The sequence below is a fragment of the Protopterus annectens genome, chromosome 10.part0 (assembly GCF_019279795.1).
Source record: "Protopterus annectens isolate FY-2018-M chromosome 10.part0, PAN1.0, whole genome shotgun sequence".
Taxonomy (NCBI): Eukaryota; Metazoa; Chordata; order Ceratodontiformes; family Protopteridae; genus Protopterus; species Protopterus annectens.
In genome coordinates this window covers 16,138,293-16,162,490 of record NC_056744.1, presented here as the reverse complement: position 1 = coordinate 16,162,490, position 24,198 = coordinate 16,138,293, and the positions used below count along the sequence as shown (strand labels likewise).

Sequence of the window (24,198 nt, the reverse complement as noted above, 5' to 3'; positions counted from 1 at the left end):
GGGCACACAGCTGTTCAGCTAGTTATAGAATGACATCACCTCTAGTGAACCTGACTCTGGCACAATTCACCTTCAGAACTAGGTTAAGATTCTGTTGCAGCATTTTTAAAATAAGCAATTTTTACAAATACATTTTTAATACAAGCATCTGTACAATCAATTTGACAGTCAAATAAAAAATTATTTACAAAACTTCAGCCAGCCATGCTGTCATATGCCACACATGCACTGTCTTACTTCTTCTGGTACAGGTAGCAATACCTCACAACGTTACAGGGTATATAGCATATTTAGTGATGGCTATCTCTGGGAGTGCTTGGGGTTACACACCAAACCAAACTAAGTAACCAAAAATGAATGGTGTGCAGAATATATCAGAAACCACATGACTTTTAAAATAAACATTATGTTTTAATAGGAGAAAAGTTACTAATTTTATAAGTCGTGTGGTTCATGGTATATTCTGTACACAATTTATTTCTGGTTATTTAGTGTTTGAGGTTATCAAAGAATTATAAAGAATCATCAAACAATCTATGTAGAAGATTATATAGGAATGAGAGATGTACTAACTGGTTTTCTGAGAGAACAGCTGATGCCAGGACTAGACTATTAAATTATAGCACAGGTTTGGATATTTTAAGAACAAGTTGGACATATTATGAAAATGACAGTATGTGGTGTATTGGCAGGCTAAAAGGGCATTATTGCCTGTGCCTGAAATACGTATATGTATATATTTTTGTGTGTGTGTGTGTGTGTGTGTGTGTGTGTGTGTGTGTGTGTGTGTGTGTATATGCATAACTCCATGGTTATGTTATCCATATGATCTTCCATAGTAAATTACATTTCTGTGGTTGTTACTCATAAAACATTAGTAATGTTGACTGACTGAGATTCTCCAGGAACCTTGTCAAATAACTTCCTTGTGTACCACAGATTAGGCCTGGCATTATATACTGAAAATTGATAAATGGATGTGTCAGATGATTCCTAGCTGTAAACTTGTTTCTGCATATAGGTCACATGCTGACAAAAGTAAATATTAGATATGACAGCTGTACACAATGTCTGCCTCAGCTCTGGCTTTTCCTGTTTTTCTGCATTCCTTAGGTGCCCATTCAGGAGTCCTTGATCAGTTTCAGTGATAATGAGCTTAATGAACATGCCGTACAGTGTTTCTCAGGTAAATGGATGTTATATAATGTTATAAAATATTTATATTCCTTCTGTCTTCTAACCTACTTACTATTTCTTCAAAATGTTCTATGCATACTTTATGACTTTGTGTGTGATGTGTAACATATCAATAATCACTGATTCAACGGGCAGTTGAAACTCAAGTAATCAACGTCTACCACTAACTGCTAACACATAGGGAGCACAAAATAAAATTATACCAACATACAGAACATTTTTTGTGTATGCCTGGGAGGGGCAAGCTCTTCAAACTTTCCCTACAGATCTGCATCCCGTACTTATGCATTAATTCCAAGGTCACTTCAAGTTGAGGAAAAGGGGCAACTGGCTACCCCAAAACAGACATGGAACACATACTGCTAAATAAAAATTGGTCTGTAAAATAAATAAGTACATTTCTTGACATGCAGTGTACACATTATACAATAGGTACTATTATAAAAGTGTTTTTTCAACCCTGTGAGTAACCCCACACACAACCAGTCAAAGAATAGCTTTTATAATGTGTCATAAATGGCCTCTGGCAATTCTGGCTACTACACTATAAGGGTTATTTATGGCTGTGTTTTCTTAATAATCAGCTGGAAAACCCACTGGAAAAAGTGCATTTAGTTAATAATCCATTCAATTCCAGAATGTTATCTCTGAGTTCTCATCCCTTCCATGGTCTTTTTATGCTTGGCATCCATCCTGGCTCGCCCTGCTCCACCATACATAAAATATGAAGTCCAAGCATGTGCTTAAACTGTAATGATCACCCCATTTTATAAATTAGCTGTGTTCTTTTGACAATAGTGTTGTCTAGGTTCAGATGAATTTATATTAGGTATTCTCATCAATGCCCCGTGCCTTTATTACAATGTAGTAGACATGGTTTTCTACATTAAACAACTTTGGTGACTTTTCAGAATGTTGAATTATATTATTGATGCAAATATGCAAATTTTGTGTGTGCATACATACAGTAGGAAAGGAGTGGCTGATGAGACTTGAACACTGGCCATGTAAGATTCTACTAAAGTAACTAGTTAAGTCTATCCCAGATGACAGACAGATAATGGGAAGCTCACAGCAAGTATGCCACAAATAGGAGTCCTTGATCTGGGCTAATCAGAATGAGAGGAACTTTTGGGCCGTCTCTGAGAGAGAGGTAGAGAGGGAGAGAAAGAGAAAAGGGATTTTTTTTAGGTTGTGTTTGACAGAGAGAGAGAGAGAGATCGAGAAGAATCTCCAAAGAATGCAGAGGAGAACTTGAGAGGCCCAATGATCTAACAAACTAAATCTCTTACAAAGGAAAGAGTAAAGTAAAACACTTAAAAACATACCAGGAGGTGGAAATTTGACAGTGTGAGATACTGCAGAGAAGCACTCTTATGGTAACAAATAGATGAACTGAACAGAAAACTCTGCCAAGCTTGAGCTGATTTCCAAAGGGAAAAATCTGATGACTGATCAAAAGATTCAGAGTAAAGTTTTTTTTCTGACAGAGACTTATGAACATAATTAATGCTAATGACAAAGACAATAAAAAATATGAGCAATGACCTGTACCTTGTTATAGTTTCCCCAGAAAAGTGCTGAAGTAATGCAAAACGTAATGGAAGTGACCAGTGGAAAGAAGAAAGCCTTTATACTTGGAAATCCAAAAGTGTTCAGGCAGTGTGAATCTGAATGTTGGTGAACGCATGGGAGAAGAAAGCTTACAGGTGTTGTTTTTCAGTCAGAACTGCCAAAGTGCCCAAAAGTGACTGCTGAGCAGAAGTGTGATGGCACAGTAATATATATTGAAGTTTTTAAGGAAACATTGATTTATTTAGTCAATTATTGTTGGTTTGTTAACTAGGTTAGTAGGCTGATCTAAATGCACTTTTTTTTCAGCAAATGACCCCCGATATTTCAGCAAAACAGTGTAAATCAATTTTGTACAAGTCAGTATACATAGAATTTCAACTCGTGTGGTAGGCTATTACAACTTAGACTAGGAACAATTCAATGTTGATGAGTCTATACAAAACTGATACACTGATGAGTTAGAATTTGTGTTCTAGTTAACACTGACAAGGCAAACCTGTAATACTTCAGGCTAAAAGGTTTTCAACAGCAAATTTAACCAGTAAGTGCAAGTAGAATGAGTTTTGCTAAACAGTCCATGTATGACACTTGGTGTTACTGTCATTGTAAAGGTCACCTATTCTTTGTGTTAATGTTAGCTCTCATCTAACAACAGAGTAGTTGCTAGTCTTGATATCAAGTTAGTCCACTACAGGATAACAATTCTTCATGAAGTATACATTATGTGGGAAGGGTAAGTGGGATGAAGAGTGAGAAAGTAGGAGGAAGAGATTAGGAGGGAGCTAATAAAGGACACAAGCTTCTAGGTTCAGTGGCCATCATCTTGGCATGGGTATTAAGGGCATAATCAGGCTATGGACAGTACAGGCTGCTCATTTAGTGAGATGTTGTAGTGGGCAGTACAGGCTGCGCATGTAGTGAGATGTTATAGCAGGCAGTACAAGCTTTGCATGTCATGAGATGTTGTAGCAGGCAGTACAGCCTTCTCATGTAGTAAAATGTTGTAGCAGGCAACAGTCTACACATGCAGTGAGATGTTGTAGTAGGCAGTACTGGTTTCACATGTAGTGAGATGTTGTAGTAGGCAGAACAGTCTACTCATGTGGTGAGATGTTATAGCAGGCAGTACAGACTTTGCATGTAGGGAGATGTTGTAGCAGGCAGTACAGCCTTTGCATGCAGGGAGATGTTGTAGCAGGCAGTACAGTCTATGTATGCAGTGAAATGTTGTTGTAGACAGTAAAGGCTTTGCATGTAGTGAGATCTTATAGCAGGCAGTACAGGCTGCGCATTTAGTGAGATGTTGTAGCAGGCAGTACATGCTTTCCATGTAGTGAGATGTTGTAGCAGGAATTACAGGCTTTGCATTTAATAAGATGTAGTAGGCAATACAGGCTTTGCATGTAGTGAGATGTTGTAGTAGACAGAGCAGGCTTCACATGCAGTGAGATGTTCTAGCAGGCAGTACAGGCTTCTCATGTAGTAAAATGTTGTAGCAGACAGAACAGGCTTTGCATGCAGTGAGATGTTCTAGCAGGCAGTACAGGCTTCACATGTAGTGAGATGTTGTAGAAGGCAGTACAGTGTACACATGCAGTGAGATATTGTAGAGGCAGCACAGGCTTTGCATGTAATGAGATGTTATAGCAGGCAGTACTGTGTGTGCATGCAGTGAAATGTTGCAGCACAGCAGCAGAAGCAGAAATAACCACATCACAGGATAAAGCAATTGACATGAGTTAAACATTAAACAAATCTGGCTGCTTATAAGAACTACATCAAAAAGTATATTCAATAAAAACTGAAGTCGTTTAATAAATAGGTAATATAATAACTTTGTTTTATGCCAAAAAGAAACTAGAAAAAACACTACCTTTTTTGAGAAAAAACAGTAGCCCCCCACTAGACATTGCTTTAAAGCACTAAATAAAATGACCAACATTCCAACCATAAGCAGAAAGCAGTTCCAATCAATTGTTCAGACGATAGCTTTTATTGTTTCCAGACAGCATAAAACTCAAGAAGGTTAGTGCTTTCGTGGCTGTATCACACCATTTCATCAGACCGTGGTGTGATACAATCACAAAAGCGCTAACCTTCTTGAGTTTTATACTGTCTGGAAAGAATAAAAGCTATCTTCTGAACAATTGATTGGAACTGCTTTCTGCTTATGGTTGGAACATTGGTCATTTTATTTAGTGGTATAATTATTCTGTTTTGCTGGCTTTACGTTCCATTTATACAGCTAGCAACGTTCTCTGTGTGTATTGCTTTAAAGCAGTTCACAAAACATTTAAATACTAAACCAGTTATACCATATAACTTAATTCCAAGAGAGAATACAATTGTTTGTCACTTTAAAAGTAAACAGGATTAAAAATATGACCATATTAGACTTCTTTAATTTTCTTTTGTTCAGGTATAGCTTTGTAGAAATATATTCTCTCAACCCCATACCTGAAATGCTATTGAGATCTAAGTGCCTTACAATTCAACAAATGGCAGTTAATTTTCAAATCAGCACAGTGATCACCTAATGTAATACCTGTAAACTTGCCTACTTCTTTAAAATGTATACATCAAACAATATGTAATACACGGCTCCCAGTGTTTGAAAAGTGTTCCTTAATGCAGGAATGCAAGATAGGTAGGTTCGGATTTGTTATCCAAAGTTGAGCACTGTTCCTTCTGAAGTATTTTCAGGCTAGTCCAATACTACAGAAGAGTAACAGACATAATATATACAAAATTAATACAATTTATGACAAGAAATGACAAAAACTGGTTTCTGTTTAAATGTTTTTTATGAACTCTTTAGAGCAATGCTTGATAAGGGAGTATCATGTTTTGTCCAAAAATTAGTGTTTTTTTTTTATACAAACATATTTGTAGATGATTTCATCTTGTGTTATGACACCTGGCGAAGAAGTTTAGCAGCAAGTGCAGTGCAATGCTTTGTAGTATATAGTATGATAATTGTAAGATCTGCCCTTTCATTTACAGGTATATAATTAGTCTGTAAGAGTACTACAGCAAAGTTCATGTCAGGAACAGGCAGGAAGAATTTACTTATTCCGATGATAAGTTTATAAAGTCAAGCAGATGCTTTAGGAGGAATAGGTTCGGGAGGGGAGGCCATATTCCATTTGAAGAAGCCATAAATATTCCAGAGGCAGTTCTGGCACAGTGAGTTGGTACAGAACTGAACTGTTACCTGACACATCAAGTCATATACCAGAATACCTGTAATGAGTCAGTGTCGTCACCACCAGGACTAACTTCCTTCAAGATTTCAGAACATGGATGAGGTCTTTTTATGTATTAACCTGGTTAAGTGAGCTGCTCCTTCTCAGACATTTGTCAGCCATGGCTCAGGCTACCTTCAAAGCACTTGGGGAAAACCCATGTAGACAGGGGATAAATGTGCAGAACTCCACGCAGAAAATGACCAGAGATGAGGAATGAACACCAAACCCCAGAGCTATCAGGCAGAGATCTGACAACTGAACTACTGTACTATTCAAATACTGGATCATGCATTATTGCATTTAAAAGGATTTCAAAATAGTACCTTGATTTTAGATTTGGTTTTGCATGCATCAATATTCAGTCATTTGGATATAATCCCATTATTTAATGATCCCAAGTCCTGTTGTAGTGAATTCCCTGGATTGTCTGGTGATGACTAAATTAACCTGCATACAAAAACTATTTTATTTATTTTTATTTTATTTTATTTTACATTTGTTTACCAGGAGAGTCCGACTGGGCATAAAACCCTTTTTCAGTGGAGGCCCGGGGAGAAAAGCTCCATTGTTAGTAAACTATTTTGTTAGTAGAAAGAAAATTGTATAATACAATAAAGAAATAAATAGTAACAAACATTCATAGTGGTAAAAAGACTAAAACAGAATAAAATGGTCAAGTAGGAGACAAGACCAATAATCTTGTATAACAATGCTTCTAGAAGACAGTTATTACAGTAGCAGCAGGTAGTGACATAGTATACAATAAGAGTGCAATTATGATACTTAGTCTTATATACAGGTAGCATAGCAAACTCAAGACTTAAAATCTGACAGGTATTAACAGTGAAAAGGAAAAAAAAAACAACATAGTCATATGATTTAAATTCAATGCTCATTACATATGCAATTAAAATTTTAAAATCAGCTAGTTCCATGGTTTGGGCTAACCATCCCCACTACATGTACAAGTCCGGGAATTGATGAGATGGGCTTTAATGTGATGCTTGAAGTAGTGGTGCAGAATTAACAAACAGAGAGAAGGGAATGGATCCTAAAGAAGATCTCTGAGGAACACCATACAAATAAATTTTTGGTTGGAAATGTGATTTAACACTTTTATATTTGAAGTGGAATTACCTTAGTAAGTTATGAGGAGAGTCTGGTTGCCTTTGATGTTTGGACAAACATGGAGTGGTTGACTGAGTCAGATGTTTTGGTGTGATCACTAAAGACATCACTAGTAATTGTTCTTACATGCCCCTAGGTATGAAGGCCGCTTACTAACCAAGTAGCAGACATTGTGACCAGAAGTGAAAAACAAGGTGTTATCTGTTCATAATTCTATATTTACTAAAACTGTAAGAGATATGAAGTGAGAAAGCATTTCTAGAATTTTAGATAGGGCATGTAGTGGTGAGATTGGTTGTTAGTAAGGCAGAGCAGAAAGTTTACAAGCTGTATGCTTCCCTTCAGTCTCAATGGTAGATTAGGTACAGCTGTAATGTGGGTGAAGCATTTAACAATATAAGGACTATGCATATCTATAAGAAGCTTTAGTATACACAATTACTCCCTAAGGATTCAGAAAAAAAGGCAGCTTGTTTAAGAGGGTTAGTAGTTTAAGTGACCATGATTAATGTCGGATCCAAAGAAGTACTTTTAGAATAAAGCATCAACAATCAGACTACTCAACAGATAATGTCCATCAGAACAGGTTAGGTTTAAGCTGTTTGTGTAATCTTGCTGCTTCCAGAAACTTTGAAAATGTGCCTCAAGGGTACATTTGTTCATAGGTACATATGTATTCTAAAAGTATCTTTGCTAATATTCCTAAGTGTAATGGAGGCATTACAGAGCTGTATGCTTGTAGTCATCTTCCAATAAAGCTAGATAACATCCTCAATCCAGAAGAGTGCATTTAGCACTGTAGACTTCTAAGGAGTCTCTGTCTGTCTGTCTGTCTCTTAGGCATCTGGTGAAAGTGGAAAGTATTTGACTTGAAATTTACAAAGAGATGCAGAAAATTCTTGCTAAGCAGCTTAGAAATCTGATTGATTAAAAAGAATAACCAATCATAGGTTCATAGGTGAATACTAGGTTAACTGCCCTGGAAGGCAATTTTAAACCTAGCCAATAACCTGAAGTCAAAATCAAACTCTGTACCAATGAAATTTTGTAGTGCTTGATGAAGCTGTTCACTTCCACTGTTTGCTTTGTGTCACAAGGTGAATTAAATTTATGTTTTAATTAACAATAAAAATTAAACACAAGCAGTAGTAGCCGAGTTACCAAAAGTCATAATGTAGTGATGAAGACTGAAAAAGTGGAAGTGTTAGTCAATTAATTATCAATGAAGAAGAAGAATTGTGTACAACTGATAACTGATAAGATGGCCAGCCATTACAACAATGTTCCCAGGATGGCAAAAAAAGCCGTTGAAAGTCAAGGAGATGATGCAGACTTTGGAAAAGGTGACATTTGAACTCTGCCAAACATTTGGTTTATTGGATGGATATACCAAAATTTTACAGTTGCAAGAAGTTTATGACATTAGAACCAAACATTGTAATGCTCTATATGTAAGTCAAGAGGTCACACTGCAAAAAGTAAAAACAATTAGTATGTTTAATAATGGATAACAAAACATAAATAAGTAAGCACTTTTGTCCCCTTAAACACTGAATCTTCATCATAATAAAATAGTCTATTGTATCACTTCTTTTTATACCTACAACCATAATTAAAGCTATTAACTATTCCATCATATGACGCCATAATGAGTCTGTTGTGGCATATGTCCTAAACCTCAGGACAAGGCTTGGGGAGCTCATGAACTTGGGCCAGAAGAATCTGGCAGGAGCCCAACAGCAGAAAAAGGTCTGGCATGACAGGAATGCTCAAGCCTGAGAGTATACTTAGGGATAGCAAGTTATGGTGGTCTTTCCTCTCAGACACAATAAGCTGCAGGCAGCTTGGGAAGGACTCTTTGAAGTGGTAAGGAAGGTCAGTGATGTTAACTACATGGTAAAACTGCTAGGCAGGAGGCATGGGCATAAAAATCTGTTAACCATCTTACTGTGTAATTTAATTTAATCCTGACTTACACTCGGGATTAACTCTAACCTGTGGAACTTGTTTAACTTGCTTACTTATGTAATCTCTGTACATAGTCTGTTTGTAATATGTAATGCTGGTATTATGTAATGCTGTATCTGCTTACCCTTGGAGCTTTTCTCCCCGGGCCTCTGCTGAAAATGGACATGCATCCAGTCGGACTATCCCGGTCAACAAATGTAAAATAAAATAAATAAAAATAAATGGGCGCAAACTAAACCATAATATGATGAAGCCTTACCATGACAGAGAGGGTTGGCCCTTGTGCTGAGTATTTGCAGTGGGTGGCAGGATGAGTCTGAGGGGGATCTGGTGACTAATATCCTCAGTGTGGATTGGACTGACACCTCAGTGGAAGGGGTAGCAATGCCCAGCAGTTATCTCCTACCCAGGTTCGAGAAATCTGAGCAGTGTTACAGGAGTTTGGGGACATGTTCACTGGGAAACCAGGATGCACCCACCTGGAGCAGCACCATGTGGATACAGGACCCCAAAGACCTGTCAGGTCAGTGGCTGAGTGAGTCCAACAGAATCTTTGGGAGGAGATATAGGAAATGTTTGAACTGGGAGTAATCCACGAGTCTGCAGTCCCTGGCCTCCCCAGTGGTTCTGGTAACAAAGAAGGATGGCAGCATCAGGTTCTGTATGGACTACAGAAAACTAAACAGTCACACAGAGTCAGATGCTTACCCCATGCCTAGGACAGATGAAGGCTTAAAGCAGCTGGGTGGGGCTAAGTATCTGACCCCTATTGATCTGACCAAGGTGCCCTTGACTGCCACTGCTATAGAGAGGTCAGCCTTTTTGACTCTTTTCAGATTATGCCAGTTCATGAAGATGCCTTTTGTGATGAAAAATGCCCCAGTGACCTTCCAGAGGCTGGTAGATCATATCCTAGCAGGAGCAGGAGATTATGCTCTTGCTTACCAGGACAATATTGCCATCTGCAGCCATTCCTAGCAAAATTAACTTCAGCATGTCAGGAAGGTCCTGGGCATACTGGAAAGGGCAGGGTTGACCCTTAAGTCCAGCAAGTATCAGGTGGGTATGACAGAGTTCTCCTACCTGGGACATAGAGCAAGGAGTGATAAGATCAGGCCAGAACCTGCCAGGGTGGAAGCTATTCAGGCATGGCCTGCCCCTGTTACCAAAAAGCAGGTGAGGGCATTCTTAGGGACAGAAAGGGTACTATAGAAAATTTGTTCCCAATTATAGTACAACAGCTGCTCCCCACACAGACCTGACAAGGCAGAACAGTGAGCAGGCATTCCAAAAGCTTAAAGGGGCTTTGGAAGGACCCTCTGTGCAAGCCAGTCCAGATTACAGCAAATAATTTGTTGTGCAGGTGGATGCTTCAAACCATGGGGTGGGGCTGTACTCAGCCAGGTTTCCTTGGAGAGAGAGGACCACCCTGTTGTATATCTCAACTGTAGACTTCAACCAAAAGAGCACTGTTGTGCAGCTGTAGAAAAAGAATGTCTAGCCATAGTATGGGCACTGCAAAAACTTCAGCCCTATCTGTATGGAAGGAAATTCACTTAGGTTACAGACCACAATCCCTTAACATGGCTACATTGAGCCATCCAGCAAAATGCCAAGTTATTAAGCTGGATCGTAGGGTTGCAGGCATATGACATCAAAGTGCAGCACCATAGTGGGGTCAGCAATGTCAATGCAGATGGGCTGTCATGACAGGGTATGGGTTAATTTGTTCCCAGACTGATTTATTTCTCACAAACAACATTTCTCCAGGGTCACTAAAACTAGCTTGAGTCCTCAAAGGGGGTGGGGATGTGATGATGTGAGGTAGTGCCAGTTGTGCCAGGGAGAGTAGGGCAGTGCATGTGTAACATATGCTAGCTGGAGTTTTGTAAATAATTATATGTCATTTGAATATTAAACTGAATTGTACAGATGCTTGTGTTAAAAATGTATTTGTAAACTTGCTTGTGTTAAAAAAAATGTATCAGCAGTGGGTCCTGCTGGACAGAAAATAACTATACATGTATGTCAGACTGTATTGCTGTAACTGATGAAATGTATATATTTTAACAGTGGATACTGGAAGGGAAGGGGTTAAGCTCAGCCTAGCCAACCTTAAGAAAAATAGCCTGAAATTAAATGACTTGGTTTAAGCCATAAAGATGTTATCTCACAAGTCTGAATGCAGCGAGATGTAATGTCTGTGTTACCCTGGGATGCAAGAGAATAGATTGCTAGTTTCTGCAGGAAGGAAGGAAGTGTTGAAATAGTTTTACACTTTCCAGATACTGTAATAAACTTTAGCTAAAGTTCTATGTCTGTATTGTGACACCAATGCCAGATCCTGGCTCGGTTTCTAGTGAGGGAGTAGTGTGAGAACCATAGAGTCAGGTGACCAGATGTCATTCTATAGCCAGCAGTGACATTCTATTTGAGTACTAGTGGGAGATGTGAGTTGGGCACTTTGGTTTTGGGACCTGACAAAGACACTCATCCACCTCCATATTACATTGCTTAGTAAGTTACTAGAGAACAGCAATTCTTCAGTCAGTTAGGAAAAGATAGTGAGATTAGCTAAATTGTATTTTTTTCTGTGTCTGTGTTAGTATTTCCATCTGTGTTGTTTTTTTTATATTTCCTGTGATTGAAACTCTGGTGTTTATTGTAAATAGATATTCAGTATTTTCATGTTTTCTTTTTATTATTTATTATTAAATATATCTAAACCTTTCATTGTGGCTGATCTTTTATAAAACATTTAACCTTTGAGAGTATTTGCATTTATTTAGTGGCACTGTGGCTCCACATTTCTGAAAGTCTAGCTTCTTGGTTAAAAATACCATTTGTGTAAATATTAATTATAATAAGTGTAATTGGGTACCCTTGTAAGATTCTTAAAGTAGCTGTCTTTGGGTGTTCTGGTGGCAGTAAATCTACATTATAGTCTGGGTGGAGGTTTCTACTGGGTAAGCTGTGCCAGCCTTTTCCAGGTGTGTGTATGTGGAAATCCAAATATCAAAAGAGAGTGTGTGTGACAGCTACTTTGAACAGGGGCACTGAGAGCATTGATTTCACAGAGAGGGTGGTAGAGGACTTTGCTTGAAACACCCGGCTAAGGACTTAGTCCTGTAATGGTCAGTGGGGAGTCTTACTGGGGGCCTGGACAGAAAGCACAGCCCCAGTATTGTGTGCTGTCAAGGGAAATAGTACTTAGTGCAGACAGCTGCATCTGAAAATACTGTGTGTGTCTATTTTTCTAACAGTGTACATTCCCCACCAGTATCAGTGGTGAGGATTGACGTTCCTTGATCACCAGCCCAGAGGGGAGACATCACAATTAGTATGGACACAGGAAAGACTATGACTTCTGTAGTCATTTTAAGTAGTCTGACAGTAGTTGGTCTACAGCTACAGAAGTATTTTTTTAGTTTAGCTCATTTAATCTAATGGAGCTCAGGAAGTTTGCACTTTAACTTCCAATAGGTGGAGCCTAAGCCTTTTGACAGAATCAAATTATGTCCTCATATTTCAAACAATGTTCATATCTCTGAAACCATAGGGGGTTATGAAAGAAGCATGAATGGCAAACTCTTTAGCACGAACTATTTTTATAGTGGTAGTATTCTTTAGGTTTTAGGTCTTAAATTGAATTTTATAAGTCACAGTAAGCAAGGTAGCTATTATGCTTGTAATATTTTGTAAACAACTTGCAATATCCCAGCAACCACTCAAGTTACACACATACTGTCAGCATCATTTTATTCATCTAGCTTTGAGCTTTCATATGAGGCTAAGGAGTTCTGTCTGTGTTACTTATTTGTTGAGATATTTAGAAAAATGTGAAAATTATATTTATATAAATTAATATCATAAAAACAACAGTTAATATCTCTTTACTTACACTAGACAGAAGTCAAATATTAATGCAGTTGAATTTGCCATCATGTAAGGTTTTTGAAGAACTCTTTTAAAACCTTGCACATAGCATGGTTTTGGAATTATGCAAATATGGACAAGCAATATTTGATGCCTAGCGACGTCAATAGGAGTTAACTGCAGATGCACCTGGAGGCATCACTCGGATGTAATGAGTTAAGGATCAACTTCATTATGAGCAAGGTCAGTACTGGACTAAAACTGAAGAGATGTGGGTAGTTTTGGTTGGACAGGGGTAGAAAGTTGGGGGGATGTATTAGTGTCTAAGAGAGATAATATTGATTGTATAATTCAGGAATTAAACTGTGTGGGGGGTAGTGTCTGTCATATTGTCTGTTTTTGGAGAAGGAGAAGTGGCCTTGTCAGGGTGGAATAGGTTATTTAGTAATGGCCAAAACAGTTTTAGGTTGTTTTAATATTTCTTGTAGGCTGGTATAGTATGCTTGCTTGTCCTGCTTGACATGGAATTTTACAAAGTTTCTAAGATGTCTAAATTGCTGGAAGGCATTTTGAGTTCTATTTTTATACCAATTTCTTCTGGCTTTATCCTTTTTATCATGATTTTTTTGTTCTTTTCTTAGCCATGGTGTGGAGTTGGCCATTACTCTTTTTTTACATACTTGTGCTTGATTATTTAAGGTCTATAAGAATACATTATTAAAGTATTCCGCAACAGTATCTAGCAGCGTTGTTCTAAGGACATTCCAGTTATATTGTTTTAGTGTTTCTTTGAAAATATCTGCTGAAATTTGTGGTATTTCATATTTGCTAGGCTATGTTGAGTTCTAATAGCAAATGTTGGTATGTGGTCACTTATGCTGTGTGAGTTTGTCTGGTTTGCTTGTAAGAATCCAGTCTAATGTTGAATGTCTCCCTGAAGTTTAATTGATGTGGTTAAGTTGCATAAATTTATGGATTCAGTGGGGGTAGTGGAATTTATGAGTTGCCAGTCTATATTTACGTCTCCAAGTATTTTAGTTTCATGGTTAATTTGTTTGGATATTCAGTGCAGGATGTTTTCAACAGTATCAATTATTAGTCCCTGGTAGTATATAAATTGCTGTTAAACATAGTTTTCCTATTGTTGATTTTTAGGTGTGTTTTTAGAAATTCAGCATTGTTAAATTTGGGTATTACCTGTGGACATAAGGTGATGGTTTGGGAATTTTCATAGGTGATTGCTACACCACCTGCACTCTTGTTTTGTCTGTCATGCCTGAGTATATTGTATCCTGGTTTGGGGGGGGTATCATTACCCTTTATTTCTTTTTTAAACCAGGTTTTGGTAGCTATAACTACATCAGGAGTGTATGTGGCAATGTAGGCATGTACGTCATGGATTTTATTGCACATACTTCTTAGGCTCATATTTAGTGAGTTTGAGTTCTGTTTTTTGTTGAAAAGTATTAGGTGACTGATTTATTTTTGGGGTCGGAAGTGATGGTTTTATGAGCAGTAGGACCTGGGTTGGGGTGAATATCCCCGCTAATTTTTTTAATTGATATTTTAAAGAGGGAAGAGTGTAGCCAGTTTTATTTTGGTCTTTGTTTGATATTTGATCGTAAATTTGGATGCATAGTTTTGAGATACTTATTGATAAATAAATCAGATGTGATTTGTTTGCATAGATAGGATGTTATGGAGATAGGCTAGGTAGATGTTGATATTCTTTGTGAGGATTGGTTGAAGTCTTAAGTATTTGAAGGAGCTGTATTTGATAATTAGTGATGATGGCTAGTAGAGTGAGGAGGAATAGTAAAATAATCTGAGTAAGGGGTATTTTATTTAACTTGGGTTTATTTTTGTTGTAAATTAGGATTAGAAAATATTAGGAAGTTACTGGGTTGGTTGTAGAGAAGTAATGTGATATTTATGGAGGATAAGGAGTGGAACAGTTTGTTAGAGAGTCCTGGGTGGTAAACTAGAGTGGGTGTTACTATTGGAAGTAATTTTATTGATTGTTTTTCTTCTGGAGAGAACTGATGGCATTGGTTTGAAAACTATGTGTGTGATGCTAAGGAAGTATAAATATAGAGTAAGAGGGGGTGGGCGTGAATTAGGTGTAGGGTAGTGAGCAGGGTTAGCCTGCGTATTAGCAAGGGTGAATAACGGGTTGAAAACTTGGCAAAAAGACAGAGAAAAACAATCAGTGAATGAATTTAAACAGCCACAAATCTGCTGACAGAAATAAGTAAAAGGAACAGTGCAGTTTAAAAGGTCTCTATGCCAGTAGATGAAGATCTTGATTTTGCTGCTCTATGACACAGTTTTAGTAAGGCAGTTAGTCCAATATCACCTTGACCTGACTAATGTTGATATATAACAGGAAAAAAAATTACTAGACTGTTTGAACAATTGTGTAATAGTAATGAGGTTTCTATGGACATTGAAATGCAAAGTCTGAAGGCTACCTCCACCCCCACAGATCAGCAAAATAATGAAAAAGGTAAGCCAGAATGCAGAACTGCAGCTCTGGAAAAATACTGGCTCAGAAGTGAAAGTGGTTACACAAGCATCTGGGGCAAAGGAGAAAAATAATTTAAGGAAGGGAGAAAGTGGACTGCTAAAACCAATCAGTGGAGCACAGTTGAAGGACAAAGTATCAATGGGACTGCTATGGTCTAAGAAAATAGAGCTATTATAGTGGGCAAAGGTCTTAGATTTAGGCTGCTGTAATATTTATAGTTTACATAAAGGTATAGCCCACAGAGTGGTGTCCAAACTGCAGACTTCACTTTTACATGCATATATATTTGCTTGCAGGGACACTTTTATAAAAAAATAAATAAATAAAAACACACTAAAGAGGCAGTTAAGTACACTGAGTCAATGGTAACTGTGCACAAATACTAGCTCAGAGCTGCAAGTGGTTTAATAACTGTCTCGGGGAAGGATAAATAAGAAAGGAAGGGGGGAGACCAAGTTTGACTTCCTTGAAGGTATGCAGTTCCATTGAAGAAAGACAGGAGGATATAAATAATAGGAGCAGCAAGTCTAGAAGACATGAAGAAAATATAAGAGAAAGAAATGGTTTGAGTAAGAGCAGTATGAGTCAATGTCAGTGTCTGTTAGGAAGTAGAGAGTAAAAGCTGACCAGCAGGATGTCTGTGGAGGAGGGTTTATAGACTGTAAGACTATTGCTTATAAACTTGGACACTGAAGCATTTGTCTTCAGATAGTCATTGTGCAGGCTAAAATACAAGTAGAAAAGTCTAAATGCCCCTAACAATTACTTAAAGCACAACAGCAGAGATGGTACACAAGTTTGTCCGAAATAAATGATTACATTAATCATGAATCCTAGTTAAATTATTATCATTAAATTGTAATCATTAGTCCTAATTAAATTATTCTAAGAATATTAGGGAGTCTTCCCACAAGTATGGCCTGGTTTTGGAGAAAGTTATGACTGCAGCCCAGAGATGTCTCTGTGGTCTGTCAAGGTGATCATTCCATTACTGCATGAATTGAGACCAGATTGTAGCTTTGTTCTAGAGTTATCAGCCAATGTTGGATGATCACTCCATTACTGCATGACTTGAGACCAGATTGTAGATTTGTTCTATAGTTATCAACCAATGTTGGATGATCACTCCATTACTGCATGACTTGAGACCAGATTTGTTCTAGAGTTATCAGCCAATGTTGGATGATCACTCAATTACTCCATGACTTGAGACCAGATTGTAGCTTTGTTCTAGAGTTATCAGCCAATGTTGGATGATCACTCAATTACTCCATGATTTGAGACCAGATTGTAGCTTTGTTCTAGAGTTATCAGCCAATGTTGGATGATCACTCCATTACTGAATGACTTGAGACCAGATTGTAGCTTTGTTCTAGAGTTATCAGCCAATGTTGGATGATCACTCCATTACTGCATGACATGAGACCAGATTGTAGCTTTGTTCTACAGTTATCAGCCAATGTTGAAGCAGCAATTCATATATAGAAGGTTGTGAGATAGAGTGCTGAGAGGAGATGGACAGGTAGACAAATGAACAGATACAAAATGGAGCATTTTTTAGGTAAAAGGGATCTGGGCACACAATTTAGCAACATTTTGAATAGAGAAAAATATGTCCAAAAGCACAATTCACCAGCATATGCTTAACTTTCCCAGAGCAAGTTGGGCTTTGCCCAAGGTTTAAACAATGATTATCCTGCGCTTAATTAAAGCAGTTGGCAGAGTACTGCAAACTCCCACTCACATGCAGGGCCAGTCATTGACTATAGGTGAATGTTTTGATGTCAGAAACATATACATTTGTTGAGCCACTTGGACTATCGACTCCAGATGAATGGTGCTTTTGCCCTGAATTCATAGCATTCAAGATGTGTTCTAAATGGGTCTGCTATACATGATCTAAATTTCAGAAAGCCAAAACCCTATGGCTGAGACCATATGTTCAACTCCTGAAATTTCTAACATGCAAAAAAAAAAAAAAAAAAGCAAAACACTACATTATTTTAAAGCTGCTAGCAGGGGGGCTATGCCCCCCACCCCCTTAACTTTAATATACCAGCTCCAAGATCACACTACAGTGCAGTAAATGGAAATTTTCCCATTCCGCGCAATGAGGAGCTGTCCGTTCAGAATGTTCGAAATTTCAAAAGTCGAACATATGGTCTCGGCCATATGGGCTCCGGCATTTTGGAATTTCGAACATCTGTAGGGGACCCATTCTAAATAGGTAAGCATGTTTATAATTTTAATACTGAGAAAAGTCATACCCTGGAAATTCTTGTAGATAGACAGAAACATGTAAAACCAAGCAGACATGGCAGGTGAACCAACATATGCTGCCCTGTATGCTGGTTGTGAATTCCCAGTGGACACAAGAATAATGTAAGAGACCTTTCATGTAGAATGAAGAAAATGAACGTGGATATATGATGTAAATAAGAAAGCAGTGCACATAAAGTAGGTTGGTTGTGCCTGGTAATTGTATGACATCACTAAAACTGTTTATTTAAATGTTGTTGTTCAGCTCTAATGAAATTCATGGGAGATCAACCATCACAAAGAAATCAGGATGAAACAATCCATATCTACACAATCTTACAGGTACGTAGATTAGTAATTGTGTATGCAAATAGTTCCTTTGTGTTGGACAAACTAATTTTAGTGAACTTAATTAAATTATTTTTTTTCAAATAAAACAAACAGCAGGAAGGGAAAATTAACAAGGAAGAGTGATAAAATAAGCATAAAAGAGAGGTCTAAAAAGGCAAAAGATGAAGGTACATAGCATGAAGTCAACGCAATGTCTAATCACTAATTATTAACAACTGCAGAGACAAGTTAGCAGAATAAACTAAGGTACCCTGAAGTGAAACAAATGTATTATTGGTTAAAAGATTTAGAATTCCAGGTTGGTGGCTTAGAATATATGGTTAAGCCATTTAGTCAGTAAAATGTAGTAGTTTTAAAATTAAATTTCTTATACATATTTCAGTTTGGGAATGTTCATTAAGAGTCGCTATAGCTGTAGTGTGGTGTGAGTATTGGATTACTATTTTTCCATTTATATGTTGTGTGTTTTTAGGTAATTGCAAAATAAGTGTTATCAAACGTTTTCAAATTTAATCCAGAATTTAGTGTCCCATGGTATCTTTAGTTCATGGGTTAATGTTACTTTGTTGGGTCACAGTTAATTTAGCAACTGTTTATATGATCATAGTAATACACAAGTTAACCCTGTCACTTCAAGATAATGGCACGTAAGTTAGCATTGCTGCCTGACAGTGCTTGGTTCTACAATTTGGTTCCCAGCTGGGAATACTTTTTATGCAGAATCTTTGTGGCCTCCTTGTTTCCACAGAGGTTTTCACTAGTGCTACTGGCTTTCCCCCACCTCCCTACAACTCACCATTATTGAACTATCAATACCCCAAATTGTGTGTGAATGTGTGCGCTGTGAGCATGTACAGTGGATATAAAAAGTGTACACACCCCTGTTAAAAATACCAGGTATTTGTGATATAAAAAAATAAGACCACAATAAATCATTTCAGAACTTTTCCCACCTTTAATGTGACCTATAACCTGTGCAATTCAATTGAAAAACAAACAAATCTGTTAGGGTAAAATATAAAAAAAATACAATAAGCTTGTTGCATAAGTGTGCACACCCTTAAACTAATACTTTCTTGAAGCACCTTTTGATTTAATTACAGCATTCAGTCTTCTTGGGTAGGAGTCTATCAGCATGGCACATCTTGACTTCACAATATTTGCCTGCTCTTTCTTGCAAAAGCACTCCAAATCTGTCAGATTGCACAGGCATCTCTTGTGCACAGCCCTCTTTAGGTCACCCCACAGATTTTCTATTGGATTTAGGTCTGGGCTGTGACTGGGCCATTCAAAAACTTTAATTTTCTTCTGGTGAAACCATTCTTTTGTTGATTTGGATGTATGCTTGGGGTCATTGTCATGTTAAAGGTGAAATTCCTCTTCATATTCAGCTTTCTAGCAGACACCTGAAGGTTTTATGCCAAAAGTGACTGGTATTTGGAATTGTTCATAATTCCCTCCACCTTGACTAAAGCCTCAGTTCCAGCTGAAGAAAAGCAAACCCAAAGCATGATACTGCCACCACCATGCTTCACCGCGGGGATGGTGTTTTTTTGCTGATGCGAAGTGTTGTTTTTTTACCAAATGTACCTTTTGGAATTGTGGCCAAAAAGTTCAACCTTGGTCTCATCATATCATAATACATTTTCCCACTTTTTTTGGGAGACTTGCTGTATTGTTTAACAAATTTTATCTGGGCCTGGATGTTTTTCTATGTAAAAAAAGGCTTCCATCTTACAACCCTACCCCATAGTCCAGACATATGGAGAATATGGGAGATTGTCACATACAGTACACAACCAGTATTTGCCAAAAATTCCTGCAGCTCCTTCAGTGTTGCTGTAGGTCTCTTGGCAGCCTCCTTGACCAGTTGTCATCTTGTCTTTTCATCAATTTTGGAGAAGGTCCAGTTCTATGTAACATCACTGTTGTCCCATATTTTCTCTACTTTTTGGTGACTGTCTTCACTGTGCTCCATAGTATATCCAATGCAGTGGGATTTTTTTTTGTATCCTTCTCCTGACTGATACCTTTCAACAATGAGATCCCTTTGATGCTTTGTAAGCTCTCTGCGAACCATTGCTTTTGCTGTAGCAGGCAACTGAGTAAATGTCAGGAAAATCCTACTAGGACAGCTGAACTTTATTTGGGGTTAAGAGTCTCTTTAATTGATGGCAGGTGTGTACCAAAGAAAACTGAATGCTGTAATTAAATCAAAAGGTGCTTCAACAAAGTATTAGTTTAAGGGTGTGCACACTTATGCAACCAGCTTATTGTACATTTTTTATTTTTTATATTTTTTCCCCTAACATATTTGTTTGTTTTTCAATTGATTTGTACAGGTTATAGGTCATATTAAAGGTGGGAAAAGTTTTGAAATTATATATTGTGGTCTCATTCTTTTATATCACAATAACTTGGCATTTTAACAGAGGTGTGTACACTTTTTATATCCACTGTAAGTGTGTCCATGCCTGCAGTGTGCTGACATGCTGTACTGGGTTTTTGTATTGCACCCACTGGTGCTGGAAGAGGCACCAGTGTTAGATATCTGCAAAATGTTACTGCTGTGTAATTCAGCATATATATGTATGCATATATAGGAAAGCAAACTGGGAATGTAGACATACCTGCATATGCACTGCTAAATAAAAAATGCTCTGGGATTTGATACATTTATGAGACAAGTGACAAATCTATTTTTATACATTACTCCTTAATTTTTCTTCCAGTTTACCTTGTAAGAATTTGCAGTGCACTGTGATTTTTGTTTACGTAGTAAGGCATAGTGTGTGTGTGTGTGTGTGTGTGTGTGTGTGTGTGTGTGTGTGTGTGTGTGTGTGTGTGTGTGTGTGTGTGTGTGTGTGTGTGTTTAGGATGTTGGTCAAACCTAGCATCCAAAATCAGTTATACTGTTTTTGGTTACTAAGTATACACAGTTGTACTTCACAGACATGCCCTGTCAGAAGATAAAAAGTGCAAATAAAATGGTGTAGGGGTTAAAACTCATGAACATTCTGTTCTGTTTTTGATATGTACAGCTTACTTCCTCTGTGTTCCACTTTTTTCCTTCTTTGTAAATTAATTTACCTGGGCAACAACTACAAATAATCCTTTGGGATCAGTTTGCAATAAAATAAGACGAATTGTTCTTTTTTAGCCTTCAGATAAGGGTAATACATGTTCAGGCTAAAAATGTCCGCTGCTGCTAAACAATGTTCAGTGTGCTGCTATCTGCTTAGGACTGAAAAAAGAGGTGAAGAAAATATTCTAAATGACCAACCCCCACCAGTATGGAAATGATACACAGCCAAAAAACAACAATATCAAAAAAAACAAAAACATACAGCCAGCACACAAAAGTCAGCACTATGGAATTCTTTTTTAATTATAACATCCATGGAGAAAAGAACAATCATCAGACTGGTTTCAGCAAAATTGTCTTCATCAGTGCAATAACCAACATTATCCCCACAATATTTAAATATCCAAAGTCTCCCTATCATTGGTGGATTAAAGGCATTCATTGAGCCCAGGTGTAAAAAGTAAACCTAATCTAATAATACAACTCTTTTCTTTGCATTTAATATTTTATGCCATCCTGACTTATCTTTCCTATTAAGCATATTTTTATCTATAACTACAAAAAAACTAAATTTAGCTGTAGAATGATTAATATTATGTTTATGCAGGGTATTTGATGGGCAGGCACATCTACATCACTCAGGTGTTCAGAAATACGTATTTTAAAGTACAAGAGGTTTGCCCAATATGAAAAGCAGGGCATTTGCATATAACTAAATAAATAACCCAACCAGACTCACAGTTTACATAAACATGAATATCAAAAACACGAGGAGTGTTATGAGAAGTAAATTGCTTAGTTTTGAGAACATATTTACAAAAACTGCAATGTCCACAAGGCTGACACCCCAACAGAAATTGACCATCTAATGTAGTCTGCTATAACCCTGTTTTAATTCCACTAAAATATTTTATAGTGATTAAACCATCCACCCAATGTCTTACCCCTCCATATGAAAAAAGACATTTGGAAAGTATCAAGTCTCTCAAGGTATCATCAGATGACAAAATCCCCCAATGTTTTTGCACCAAGTCAATAAAAAAGATGTATTGCTACCATAATAAGTAACTTATCAATGGTGAGATTTCAAAACTACTTTGGGTTTATACTGCAGTAATTTCCACCTATCAAGGTCACTAATCAATGAATAATTACAGCAGACTACACTGGATGGTCAATTAGTTATGTGCACGTGCCCTGCTTTATATATTGGGCAAACTTCTCATCCTTTGAAAATACATATTTCTGAACATCTGAGTGATGTTAGATGTGCCTGCCCAGCAAATGTCCTGTATAAACATACTATTAAGCAATCTACAGCTAAATTAATTTTGGAGTTATAGATAGAATTATGCTTAATAGGAAAGATAAGGCAGGATGGCATAATATATTAAATAAAAAAGAAAATTATTATGGATTATTAAATTAGGTGCACTTTTTACACCTGGGCTCAATGATTGTCTTTAATCCACCAATGATAGCGAGACTTTGGATATTTAAATATTGTGGGGATGATGATGGTCATTGCACTGATGAAGGCAATTTTGCCAAAACCGATTTGCTGATTGTTCTTTTCTCCTTGGATGTTGTTATAATTAAAAAAAAATAATTCCATAGTCCTGACTTTTGTGGGATGGCCATTTGTTTTTTGAAGAAAATATTCTACCAACAACAAAACCAAAACACATTCAATAAACAAACCTCAAAAAAAGACTACCAATAAAATCAGCTGCTGAACAGCACTTCAGCCTTCCATGGACAAAGCTTTAAATACTCTCCCACTAAAACAATTATACAGTAAAACAATTACACACCTGAACCTTCCTCCAATCAAGACATTCAAACTAAAATATTATTTAGCCTATAAGAGCAAAGTGTGTGAAATTTCAGAATTGACTCAGCTTCTTTTTTAGTAGAACACTGAGTAAAACAATCTTCTCTGCTCCCAGTAACCATATGCTCTAATATTCAAGCTTTAAGTAAGCTCAAGTTTCCATTGTATATCTTATTAACATATAGATTTCCAAGACGTGTATTCCCCCACTCCAAACAGTAATATATCAGACTTACTAACATACTAAACAGAATTCCCTCCAATCGTATACTACCAAATACGTTTAGTGACTACTGTCTGGCCCAAACTAGCTGGACCATCAAAGTGTGCAAATTACCTCCAGAAATTCTAATACCAGGATAAATTCCAGATACTGCAAAATATGCTTAATGCAGACCTGCTACATAGTGAGTGACACATACTAAATATAATGTTGTAAATGTTGCCCTGTCTACATTTTATAATCTAACACTCATTAAGGACAGACTGTTTCCCTTAAAGAAATCAAGATTCAGAATAAAATCTACTCTATAGTTTACAGCTGATTTCAAACATAGCTTAAAGCTCAGAGATAGTGCCTAGAAAACCTAGAGCGACAAGGCCTGGAAAACTTGGAGAAAGCTGACCTAAATAACAATCAGCATATACAGCTAAACTGAGAAATAAGAATCAAAATTAATACACAAAAAACACATATATTAGGAATACACTGACTAAGTAGCTAAGCCTTCTGAAGTATTTGTGGAGAACACACAAAGATCTAGTCACATCAAATCCGTTCACCAAATAACCAGCTAACAATGTTCTTACAGCAGTAATAGTAGAAAGCATATAGTACAACATACCCCCTTCCCCTATAAACTCTGATTAACAATTCAATATTAACATGGCACAACCTGTCCGTATCCATTGCACAAATACCTGCAGTGCCCTTCTTTCAATTTTAAACTAATAACCAAGGCACAGATTAAAGAACTTCATGATAAAACAGATGGTATGTACAAACCTGCATTTCATACTATTCATCCCCAGATTTTTAAAATTGTGAAACCAACTATTGGTTAATCCCCTCACTTACATTTTCAGTCTCTCTCTTTCTCTTTCTCACCACAGAGTTGATTCCCTCTTGCTTAAGACATGCCCTAATTAC

At 37.2% G+C, this 24,198-nt stretch overlaps 1 protein-coding gene across 3 annotated transcripts in view; it reads left to right on the top strand.

Annotated features, from left to right (window-relative positions):
- Positions 1 to 24,198, top strand: part of MYO15B (myosin XVB) — a 1,190,858-nt gene that overhangs the window by 915,864 nt on the left and 250,796 nt on the right. For all 3 annotated transcript variants that reach the window (XM_044084949.1, XM_044084950.1, XM_044084948.1), the window contains 2 exons: positions 1,114 to 1,186; positions 18,044 to 18,120. In XM_044084949.1, coding sequence (XP_043940884.1) covers positions 1,114 to 1,186; positions 18,044 to 18,120 — 150 coding nt within the window. The remainder of the gene's footprint in view (positions 1 to 1,113; positions 1,187 to 18,043; positions 18,121 to 24,198) is intronic.